At 40.9% G+C, this 12,515-nt stretch overlaps 1 protein-coding gene across 4 annotated transcripts in view; it reads left to right on the forward strand.

The window, feature by feature from the left end:
- TMC7 (transmembrane channel like 7) overlaps nucleotides 1-11,099 on the forward strand; it is a 51,788-nt gene extending 40,689 nt beyond the window's left edge. For 3 of the 4 annotated variants that reach the window (XM_037814248.1, XM_037814249.1, XM_037814251.1), the window contains 5 exons: nucleotides 457-643; nucleotides 2,629-2,759; nucleotides 4,764-4,919; nucleotides 6,968-7,046; nucleotides 7,851-11,099. In XM_037814248.1, coding sequence (XP_037670176.1) covers nucleotides 457-643; nucleotides 2,629-2,759; nucleotides 4,764-4,919; nucleotides 6,968-7,046; nucleotides 7,851-7,925 — 628 coding nt within the window. In that variant the 3' untranslated portion in view covers nucleotides 7,926-11,099. The remainder of the gene's footprint in view (nucleotides 1-456; nucleotides 644-2,628; nucleotides 2,760-4,763; nucleotides 4,920-6,967; nucleotides 7,047-7,850) is intronic. The other variant, XM_037814250.1, reaches the window with a different exon arrangement.
- Nucleotides 11,100-12,515: the final 1,416 nt, after the last annotated feature.

Raw genomic sequence — 12,515 nt, forward strand, 5'->3', positions numbered from 1 at the left:
TGGAAATACTGCGGGTTCGGTTCCAAACCACTGCAATGAAGCAAATATCACAATAAAACAGGCCGCATGAATTTTTTGGTTTCCCAGTGCATATAATAGTTATGTTTACCCTATACTCTAGTCTATTAAGTATGCAATAGCATTATGTCTAAAAATCAGTGTACATACCTTAATTAAAATGTGACACTAGAGACACAAAGTGAGCACATGCTATTGGAAAAATGGTGCCAATAGACTTGCTCGATGCACAGTTGCCACAAACCTTCAATTTGTAAAAACACAATATCTGTGAAGTGCACTAAAACGAGGTATGCCTGTATTCTGCATCTTTAAAACAAAAGATTAACCAGTCTCCTTGAGAAATACACATGGAAATGGCCCTGCTTTTGCAGACTTGGTCCGTCGCCTTGGCAGAAGCTGATGGTCCAGGTGAGGAATGTCCCTGTTTGTTTCCAGGCTCCTGGTGACCCACTGTTCATCCTGGAAGCTGATTCAGTGCTGGGGGCAGCAGGAATTTGCCATTCCTGATAACGTTCTGGGCATTGTTTACGGGCAAACCATTTGCTGGATCGGATCTTTTTTCTCACCTCTTCTCCCAGCAATCGCAACCATGAAATTCATTATCATCTTTTATGTGAAAGAGGTAAGGACCCCTCAAGGCACCTGGCACGCATACATTTGGTCCTGCCCCACATCCTGTCAGATGTATCAAAATTACACCCACATCATCCCACTATATATATATATATATTTTTTTTTTTTTTTTTAAATAAAAGTTTTATTGAAGAAGGTGAAAGGTAGAGCCGGTTTTTGTATATATTCAATATATGTTTTTATTCTGGAAAAGACTGAATGGATTTGGCATTTTTATAATCTTAAGAGTTTTGTTGAGTTGTTTTCTTTCTGCATTTAAATGTTGTTCTTATATGTAACTGCCTTAGAGTCGAGTTACGTGGATCAATTGACAGTGGCACAGTTTGGGGACGTTTAAGGAAATGTTTATTCATCCCAATTTTGCAGTTTTCTGTTTGGGTTTTGGAGCCAGTGCATTTATTATCAGGTCTTAATTGTTTGTATAGGCTCTTGAACTGCTCGTGGGCCCTGAGCATTGTGCCCGAACTAAGTGTTTAAGGGGTGAAGTAGCTCTCATGCTGGGGCCAGGGGCAATGACTACTTTATTCTGGCTGATTAACTTCTTTCTTTATTACAGAGACAATATATGTTCATTATTAAACATCTAAACAATATAGATTTGTATACAGTACCAGCATCCCTTCTTCCAGGGGTATCCTCTGCTAACAAGTTCAACATTTATTGATTACCTATTATGCCATGTCCTGAGGATTCAGAAATAAAAACAATAATAGTGTTAATAATACTGACGATAATAATAGGAGATAGTATTATGTGCCCTCCCTGTGCTGCACACGCTACAATGATTATCATGTAATGCTTACACCCACCTTTTAAGTAGTAGGTGCTATTTTTAACCATATTTTATAAATGAGGAAGCCGACATTCAGAGAGGTTAAGTAACTGGTCCAAGGTCACACAGCTCGTGAAGTGACTCCTGGGATTTGAACCCAGGTTTAATCCCACTCCAGAGTAAGCAGGGCCTTGACTTGGACTAACTTTCAACCCAGATGTTTTGGCCTTTGAAGAGGCTTCTGATGCTTTAATTTGGAAATTCCAACCAGCTGAAATCACCAAAAGAGAGAAGGACGTGAAAAAGCTGATAGGAATTTTTTTTGCCCTTCCCAGAAAATATTGCTTGACCAGAGGTTTCCCAGCTTGCCGCATAGCAGACAGTGTGGGGTAACGAAAGGGTCATGGTACCAGGTTGAGCTCTGACTCTCACCCTGGGCCTGACCTGCAGGCTGCCCCCAAGCAGGTCACCAAGGTTCCCTGTACCCAGTGTCCTCCAGTGCACAGGACGTGCTGGCTACCAGTGAGATCAGAAGAGATTGATTCCCAATCCCAGCCACAAAGCTTTTTAAAATATTAAGGAGAAATCTGATGCTTGTTACTATACCTCTCCCCTGCACCTCCGTGGATATTTCCTTCAAGTCTTTTTTCCTTCAATGGAAATATTTATTTTTAATGAATATGAAAAATATATATGCTTGCAAAAAAATTCAAGCAAAATATCTTTTAATTTTGTGTGTATTACTGTACAACCATTTTATACATATTTAAACCCCTATAAAGAATAAACACTTTTTTTAACTTAAATGAGATTGTACTATAGTTCTGAAATCCACCCTTTCCATTTTCCAGTGCCACTTATGTAAGGGCTTCATGGTATTCCATTTATGGATGTACCTTAATCTTTAATGAACTATCGATAGCTATTTAGGTTGCTTGTAGTTATTCTCTGTGATCAACAACTGCAGCAGCAAACCTCCATACATTTATTTTTTGGTCCATTTTGCCTATTATTTCTTCAGGATGAATTCCCCAGAGTTGGGGTCTGGATTAAATATGTTTTCCTTTTGATCTCTGTTGTGTGACTACCCTCTAGAAAGGTCATATCAATTTACATTCCCACCTGTAAAGCACAAGGCTGCCCCACTAACCTCATGGATGCTATATTTATGGCTCTTAATTTTTTTCTTCTTTTTTCTCTAGATGAGTCTTCTCCATACCTGCAGACCCTCTCCGAGGCAGTTCAGAGCATCCAATTCGAATTTTTTCTTCCTATTGGTGTTGTTGATTGGGCTATGCTTGGCCATAATACCTCTGACGATCAGCATGGCACAGTAAATATGACTTTGTTTTCTACAACACTCTTTGCTTCTTGACTTGTTCCCCTTTTATGTTAAAGCACTCATGGCATTCTTTATTGGTTTTCCTCAATCATTCTGCCTGCAGAGGTGAGGCAAGTCACTCCTGGCTTGGCCAAGCCCATATTTGTTGTGGAATCTCCCTCTGGATGCTGGGCTATCTTGGCCCACTGCCAGAACATGGGCTTGCAGTGGTGCCTCTTTTCTAGGACTGTTTCTGATTGTGGAATAACACACGGTCATTGTAGAAGATTTCAAGTGTAGGGAAAACCAGAAAGGAAGCAGGAAGTCACCCATATTCCTGCCACTTTGGTGGTTTTTATACACCATCTACGTGTCTAGCACTGTGCTAGGTGATAGGACTATAAAAACTATTAAGGCATGGCACATGGTGATAGTTTGTAAACCCCTGATTTAAACATTCATGGAATTCTGCTTCCTCGTCTTTAAATTTATCTCTCCCTCAGATCTTGTTCTTCTTTAACTAATTTGATTCTGTGTATTTTTAAATTGGTTTTTACTACTATAGTAATATGTGTTATATAAAAGAATTCCAATGGTACAGAAGGGTCTAAACTGAAGAGGAAAAATTTCCCCTTATCTTTACCTCTTGGTCCTATTCCCTAGAATAACCACTATTAACATTTTCTTCTGAATACTTTGAGAAATAATTCAATATGAGAAGTATTTTTTTAAAAAACACACATGGGGTAATACTGTAATCCTGTGTGGCAACTTGTTTTTTTCACTTACTTTGAACTTCTTTCCATGCCAACACATACAGAACTACCTCATTCTTTGGACGTATTTTTTAAATTTAATTTTTTTGGCATAAGAAATGCATTCACATGGCACAGAATTCAGAAAGTATAAAAGAGTATGTGGTGAAAATTCATTTCCAATCCTATTTTCCAGCTACCTAGTTCTCTGGGAAAATCACCTTCCCCCCCTCTCCTCCCTCCACCCCTTCCCTCTCTGGCTCTTTCTCTCTTAGTGGTTCTCTAGTATTCTGCTGTATGAGTGGACCATAAATTATTGATCCATAACAATGTTTAGGGTGTTTCCAGGAATTTATTTTTATCACTATACATAGGGCAGCAGTGGAAAATCCTATACACAGAACTCTGTGATATGGATTTAGACAACTCTTTTTAGGTCTTACATTTAATTTTTCCATTATAATTTTATTTTCTTTTAGTCTCTACTTTTTCTTTTGAAAAATTTCAAATCTCTAGAAAAGCTGAAAAAAAATAGCAACAGTGGCCACCCATATACCCTTCAACTGAGTGTCCCAATTGTTAATGTTTTGTCACATTTTAAAAATCTTTCCCATGCATACTGTTGTGTTTTGTTTATTTGTTTGGTTTTTGGTGAGGAACCATTTGAAATTATGTTGCAGGTGGCATGACATTTCATCTCTGGTACTTGAGCATGCAACTCCTAAGAATAAGGACATTCTCCTTCATATGTATCCACAGTAACATTATCACTCCTAAGAAAATTAATACAGATATCATATAACAGCCTGCCATTTTTAAAATTTCTTCAGTTACCCCCAAATAGTCTTCTATACCTGTTTTCTTTCTTTCTTTCTTTCTTTTTAATGAGGATTCTTCAAGGATGTTTACCATTGGTTTTCGTTCTTATGTCTCTTTTGCCTCTGAGTCATTGATTTTTTTGAAGCAGCCAGGCCGGTTTCCTCATCTCTAAAGTAAGAGAATTGTAGCATGGAACCCTGACATTCTGGGTGGATCTGATGATTTTTCACTCGCTTTTCTGTCCTGAATTTCCTGTACACCGGAAGTCGGGTCTAGAGACTTGATGAAATTCAGGGTAACCATGTTTGACCAGAATATTCCTGGAGGCCTGTGGGCTTGGGCGGGTCCCTGGCTGGCCCCTGCTGGCGAAGCAGAGGTGGGGGGGGTGCTCGGCCCGCGTGGCACAGGCTTGCCCTGAGCCCCTGGCTCTGTGTCTTGGCAGCATCCCTTCCTCAAAAGCCTGTGGGCCGTTCACCAACTTCAACACCACCTGGGAGGTCGTCCCTCAGACAGTGGCCACCTTCCCCAGCTCACTGCAGTCCCTGATCCACGGCATCACGTCAGAAGCCTTCGCAGTGCCTTTCTTCATGATCATCTGGTAAGGCAGAAGCACCCAGACCCCAGTGCGTATTTCCCACTGCGGCCCGTGGGCTCCTCTCCACTGCTATACTGGGGAAAGTTAACTGAGCCTCATTTTCCCATCTCTAAAATGGGCATGATAATAGAAGCTCCTTCAGAGGTTCGTTGAGCATATTCGTTAAGGCACTTATTAGCCCAAGGCCTGGCTTCTAAGAACCCGAGATACATTCCCTAGTATTAATATTACTGATTATTCACAAAATCTCTTGCTTTTTGAAATAGGAACTGATTAACTGGGCAGAGAGAACAGCACCGGATTTGGAGCATGGGCTTGCACCCAGGCTCTGCCATGTGGCCTTGAGCTGTCACATTTGTTCTCCGTGCCTCAGTTTCCTTATCTGGACAATGGGGATAAGAATGGCACACACTTCATAGGGTCATGGAGAGGGAGAAGGAAATGTGGTAACACCTTGTTCTGGGTTGAATTGTGCCTCCCAAAAAAGACATGTTCAAATCCTTACCCCAGTCCCATGAACATGACCTTATTTAAAAACAGTGTCATCGCAGGTGGAATTAGTTGGAGTCAGCTGGGTTCCTCATCTGGTAGGAGTGGATCCTTATAAGAAGAGTCAGACTCAGAAAGACCCAGGGGAGAGGTCCATGTGACCACAGAGGCAGAGCTTGCAGTGCTACAGCACCAAGTCAAAGAACACCAAGGATTACTGGCAAGCACCAGAAGCCAGGAAGAGGCAAGGGTAGGGGAGAGGGGGGTCATCCCTTTCAGGTTTCAGAGGGAGTGTGCCCTGCCAACACCTTGATTTCAGACTTCTAGCTTCCAGAAAGATGAGACAGTACACCTCTGTTGTTTGATGCCACTCAGTTTGTGGTAGTTGTTTCTGCAACTCCGGGAAACTAAGACACATGTAAGTGCCAGCAGAGGAGCTGGCTCTTTGTAAAGGCTCAGGAAATGACAGGTGTTGTGTGCGAGGGTGGTGAGGGTCTTTGTGGCACAGTGATTCCCTTTGGGTGTTATCGTTCCAATCACAAAGGTGTTTTGAGTGCAAGCTCTGGGTCAGGCATTGTTCTAAATACCTTACCTGTATTAATTCATGGAATCATCACAATTACCCTGTGATGCAGATATTACAGTAAAACCCCATCATAATGCAAGAAATGCCCCCCCACCCCAGCTCCAAATTCAATCATAAAATGCAGGGTCTCCTTTTGGCAAGATTAATAAAAAGACTGGGGGAAGCTGTGCAGCTAGCCACCTGGAATTCTGAGAATCCAGCTGCTCCATCCTTGTCATTTCACTCCACCTCTGGTGTGGTGGGCACCACCTGGTGGCGGTTACCTGCTCTGGCTTCAGTATCTTTGGGAGCCACACTTGTCCTGTGGCTTGGGGGACTTCAAGGAGAGTGTCATTGATGTTGGTGATGCCAGGAATCTCCTGGTTACCTGGTCATTTCATAGTCTTTTTTTGGAAAATTGGACAAACAGAATCCTAGGAAAACAGGGAACCACCTCCCCTTCATTAAAGGAGATTGCCCAATGTTTTCCTGGGACTTGCTCCGCACTTCACTTGCCCCTCCCCTCCGAAGATAGTAACTTCACTCCTATTTGAGCTCTGGGGCTGGACCGAAGACAGGTTGCCTTTATCCAAATTTCCATCATCTGAGGCTTATAATCTCTGGGTTTTACTGTTTTATCCTCATTTTACAGATGAGGAAACTGAGGCCAGAGGGGTTCCACAGTTAATTACATGCCAAGCTGACCCTCTGGACCATCTCCTTCTCTCTCCCTATCATTTTGCATGTACCAGGGGAACAGCAACTTTGAATATTAACTTTAAAAAGCAAGGCAGAAATCCAACTCTACTGCCGTTGCCACATAGAAACTCCACTGGCTGTTTCCATACCCTCTGCTTGGGGGAGGAGGTGAGGCCTTCCTTTCTTTTTGACCTCTAACAAAAGTAAGATTGTTCCAGATGACAGGTGTCCATCTGTTTTTCTAGTGGGGATTCCAATGATGTTGACTCACTGATGATCCCTCTGTCTTGTGTTGCAGCCTCATTATGTTTTACTTCATCGCCCTGGCCGGAGCGCACAAGCAGGTGGTGGACCAGCTCCGAGAGCAGCTGGCCCTGGTGAGGAAGGGCAGGGCCGGAGGGTCATGGCTGGGGACATTTGCCCAGAACACCACAGGGAAAGTTGGGCTTTTCCCATGGAGGGGGTGTAACTGCTACAACCCCTCTCTGACCAACACCTCCCCAAAACTCTGCCTTCAGGCCCAGCCTGCCCCCAGCTTCATTCACTCATTCATTCATTCCCTAAGCATGGATGTTGAGGACCTACTCTGCACCTCGTGCCGTGCTCGGTGCTGGGATACCACCGCGAACACAAAAGACAAAACTGCTAGCTAATGAAAGAAATAAGACAAATTCCGATAACAGTGATTGCCATGAAGATAATAAAAACAAGGTGGTTAGAGGGACGCATGGGTCATCTGCTGTAGGCGGGGGGCCCCAGAGGGCCTCTTGGAGGAGGCAAAGGAGCCGATTATCAGAGATGTTGGGGATGAGGGTACAGCAAGAGTGCGAGCTGGGCTTCTGAGGGAAGGGAGGAAGGCGGTGTGGCTGGGGGTGGTGAATGAGGGTATTGCAATATCAGCCGAGGTCAGAGCATATGGGCCCTGGGAAGATGTTTGGGTTTTATTTTGAGTGTGATGGGAAGCCACTGGAGGGTTTTAACTAGAAGTCTCATTTTCCCTAGATCATCAGCTGCTGTGTGGCTGTGGGGGGAACAAGAGTGAAAGGGGAACAGGCCAGTTCGGGGGCCACCATGATAGTCCAGTGGTTGGAATTCCTTCCCCTGTGTCAGACAGGTCATTTATTATAATGGTATTTGCTTCCACATATATTGAATGTATTCTAATTCATTTCTTTTTTCAGGAAAGTCGGGACAAGCGTTACCTAATCCAGAAACTAACAGAAGCCCAAAGGGATATGAAGAACCGACTAGATTGACGTTGAAGATGCAGTTGCATGTCGCTGACAAGCTGACTCTGCCAAGCCTACAAAGTCCACTTGAGTTTTGAATGGAAATTTTTAAATATATTTTCTGGAGTTCAGGCTTTTCCTAAAAGTGGCTCCCCCTTTGCAGCTATGGTGGCCTGTTTATGTAACCCAGCCCCTACATTAGGGCTTTAGTGACTTAGAAAAGCAGGTTCAAAACCAAGTCTTGCCTACAGACCAGCGCTCAGTGACAAAATTAACTTGTCAGCCTTTACAACAAGTCTTGTGAAGGTAACTTTTATATTTTTAAAAGTTTATTTTGTCTTGAATTTTAAAGTGAACTTTAGAGGTTATTATACATTCATGAGGCTTGATGATTTCTTTTGAACCAGGTTATAGGGGTTTAGGCTGAGCAGTGTCCTTAACAACTAGTAACTTAAAATCTGTTGGCTTAAAATGAGACCTGAGTATTTTAAGTGAAGAGAAATCCTTGAATCATGATGTTTGGGAACAGATGGTGAGAAAATGGAGCTGATGGTTATGTAATTTCGTCTAGCTACATGGTAGTAATTTTTGAGAGAAAAGTCCATCTGCAGCTTTGTGAATGAGCAGTTCCCGAATGCCCTAGATTAAGCTAAATATATGAGGAAGTGAACTGCTGCAGGATGATAGCCTTGATTTCTTGGCTTCCTGGGCAGCTTGCTGCAGCCTTATTTCTCAGGGGAAAACTGTCTTTGGCGGGCTGGACAGCCACAAACCGTCTGTTCCCTTCTAGTCCTGAGTTCTGAAGACTTGGTGGAGGAGCCCGGTGCCATCAAAATCAGGAGTCAGACAAAGTTTGACTCTTGATTTTCCAAATGCTATTTGCCTTCCTGCATTGAGGTCTCCATTTCTGAAGGTCAATTAACATTTCAGAGCCAGACTGGAAAGGTTTAGAGCTAGAGCTTTCTTTGCATACATAAGTGTTTGGGGATGTGGGTTATCGTCTGTTAACCAGAACAGCCTGTGAAAAAGCACCAAACTAAACTGAACGCTGGTTTCTTAAATACACATACCCCCATTTTTAAGGCCTACTGTGTATTTCACTGTACTTAAAATTTTAAATGCACGTACCTTTCTTTTGTAACACATGCAGGGGATCTCTTAAGATTTTCATTAACAGTAAAAACCACATGCAATGACTACCTCATCATAAGCTTACCCAAAATTGATAGCACTAAAACTTTTACTACAAGCCTAAGTTATTGTTTTATGTAATTGGTTTTCATTTAATAGCCTCAGAAGCCTCTTCCAAGTACTGTAGTTTTGTAAGGGACTGTTGGAGCTTTCCTTCCACTGTTTTTCTTTCTTTCACTGACTCCAAACCTTTCCTGGAGGATAACCTGGAATTCAAAGTTGGATGCGGGTTTTAGAAAGCTGCTGTTAAGAGTAATTCCTCCCACTTGCCTGTACTCAAAAGTACAGGGGACTCCCTGCTCTGAGGAGCAAAGCACACTCGCTATAGCTTGCACATTTCTTTATACTTGTCCCTTTCCAGAGAGCACTTTGATGCTCTTTCACAAAGTATAAACATGGGGTATTTTTGTACCTGGGAGACTGATGGGCTTTTCAAGAGATTCTTGTCTTGTTAAGGCTATGAGTTTCTAAATCTAAGAACTGATATCATGGAATTTTGGGTAACCCGAAGTTCATTCCATCCTCACCAAAAAAATTCTAATTGTTGACTTTTCTGCCTATTGTCTTTATACACACACACACACACACACATATACACATACATACATAATGTCCATGCTTTCACCAAGTTTATGAGGGAAATTTTCTGTGTGTGTGTGTGTGGTGGAAACATGAAAATGTGACTCGTTTTTCTTCTCTTATAAAACTGGCACTGAAATATGCTAATTTATTAGTTTTAGTTAAATGATACTAATTTGTATACCTCTTATTTGAATGTTTTAATGTTTTGATAACTTTAATACCTTCAAGTGAAGTCTGTATAATTTTTTAAATGCAGCTCTAACAAATGTGCATTAAACCTACTGATTAAACAGTAACTTCGGAGTTTTATAATGTAATTGTGTATATCTGAATTCATGCAGGCTTCTTGCCAGCAATCAAGTGGTCATAGTAAACTGTAACAGTTTGCAAAGTTGCTCTTGGCCTTTTTTCTAGAATCACAGAAAGAAAAAAGAAGTGTTAATTGTCTTCATCAGATGAGGGCTTTTAAGAGTCCTTGGCTCTGTTGGAGACTTGCAAGGAGGTCGTATGTGTATGTGATTTTATTTATTTATTTATTTATTTAGAAATAAATTCAAACTTAGAGGAACAGTTGCAAAAACAATACAAACCCCATACACAGAATTCCAGCATTGTGTATGTGTTTTAAATAAACTTAAAGTCTAAAATTATTTCAAGCACTCCCTATCCCACTCTCCAGAAGGAACCACTGCTAACAATTTGTATATTTTATTCCTCCTGAAAATTTTAATGCATAGTCAAGCAGATATATATGTGTGGTGGGTGTATATGTGAAATAAATATATCTGAACTTTCCCGTTTTTCTACTTAACATATCTTGTCCCATATCAACAACTGCTTCATACTTTTAAATGGTACAAACATTATCAACAGTTCCAGTGATAGAAACTTAGATTGTCTGCATATCATGCATTGCCCACTACAACAAACTTTGTGAACATGAATTTGAAAAGCCTTTGCAAATTGCTCCACTCTGCTCTAGGCCCTTATCAAGGCAGTCTTGCAGGTTGTCACAAGCCCAAAATGTTCTCATTCCAGCAAAGAATCCAAGTCTTTAGAGTACTTGAGCTCTTTCACGGACAAAGTAAATTCCTACCGCTGCATATCTGATTGCAGTTACCCACTGTCATAAGTACTGGAGAAGAAAGAAATTAATTTTGCCAAGGTGACAGTGCAAGTTCTGACCCCTGGAAAGGAAGAACTTCTGAATGTATTTTCTTTATATGGGGCATGGTTTTACTAGAAAGTTCCATCTGGTGTATTTCCTTTCCAGTGCAGTGGGATGTGCTTGGGACATGGAAAGGATCTGCTACTTACTTACTTACTGTGTGATTTTGGAAAAGTGTTTCTACCTCTCTGAAGCTCAGTTTCCTCATCTTTAAAATGGGAAAATAATACATCCATTTCATTTTTATTTTTGAACACTGAATTAGGGAATAGTATGCTTTTTCTTTTGAAATTTTGTTTTCTCATATAAAAATACTTGTTTATTATAGAAAATATGGAGAACACTGAAAGCTAAACAGAAAAAAATAAAAAGCACTCCTGAGCACCATCTACGGACGTTTATTGTTAATCTCGGCAAGATTCCTTTTAAGATAGAAAGTACAGAGGGAGAGAGGAAGGATGGGAAGAAAGAATTAGACCCTATTTTTTTTCACTTAACATAAGTATTTTCTCATGTTATCAAAAGTTCTTTATAAACATTTCAATAGGCTACATATCACATCACACAGATGGATCATAATTCTTTAACAATTCCCTTGCTGTTTAACATCTTGTTTCCCATTTTTCCCAATAACTGAGATATCCATAAATATGTTTGTCAGTTGTTTGCTCATTAGGGACAGAGACCTATAAGTGGGATTTGGGCAAAGGTTTCAAACATTTTAAGGCTTTGGAGAGCCAAATTTACACTCAATAGCTTTACATGAGAATGCTACACCACCCTCACTAGTACTACATATATTTATATTTCATCATAATATTAAATTATTTTACTGGGTTAAAGCAGTTTGCACACTGCGGAGTGATATAAAAACCACTGGCAATTCAATTCAGTTATTTTGCAATAGCACTGTACCTTAAATTTTTTTATACTAGGATATAATCCGACGGTGTAAAGTAGAAAGTGAAAGCCACCACCACCACCCCTCACCCCTCCAATCCCAACCCGCTGGGGTTATCAGTGTTAAACGTAAGGTTGTATATCCTTCCAGAGGTTTGATTTTTGCCCTCATACACTATTACAAATTTGAAAAATATTTCTTTTGGAGAGATCCCTAAAAGGAGGACTGCTGTATCAATGGATATGCACATTTTAAAACACGTTTCCACCCCATCCCCAAAAAAACCCAACGTCACACCAGCAGTATAATAAAGTGGATATAAAAAATAATACATGTTTTCTGTATAAAATTTGAAAACAGGAAAGAACTAGGAAGAAATTTAAAATTGGCTGTCAGCCCACCACCTAGAGTTAACACTGTTCACCACGAGGAAAGTTCAATGTAAGCATGTAATTTCTAATATTTTAAAATGGATATAAGATACAAATAGAGAAAAGCACCTCCTTCAACCTTGGTAATCAGAAAATACGATGGCTATGTTAACATAATTCCCTCGTGGGCCTCTTTCCCAGGAAATCGGTGACAAATTTAAACTCTGTCCAGACCATTGAAAAAACTCAGCATTCTCATCTCCTGGCAACCCAAAGGGCCTTTACTAACTTCTGTCTCTCAAGTGATTGACAGCGGCCGCTTCCAATAGAATCTTTTCATTTGCGTTCCCAACCAATCGAGCGGAAGCGGAGGCCTGGCATCAGGGGCGTTTACAACCGTGAAA

Source organism: Choloepus didactylus, chromosome 21 (genome assembly GCF_015220235.1).
Source record: "Choloepus didactylus isolate mChoDid1 chromosome 21, mChoDid1.pri, whole genome shotgun sequence".
NCBI classification, from domain to species: domain Eukaryota; kingdom Metazoa; phylum Chordata; class Mammalia; order Pilosa; family Megalonychidae; genus Choloepus; species Choloepus didactylus.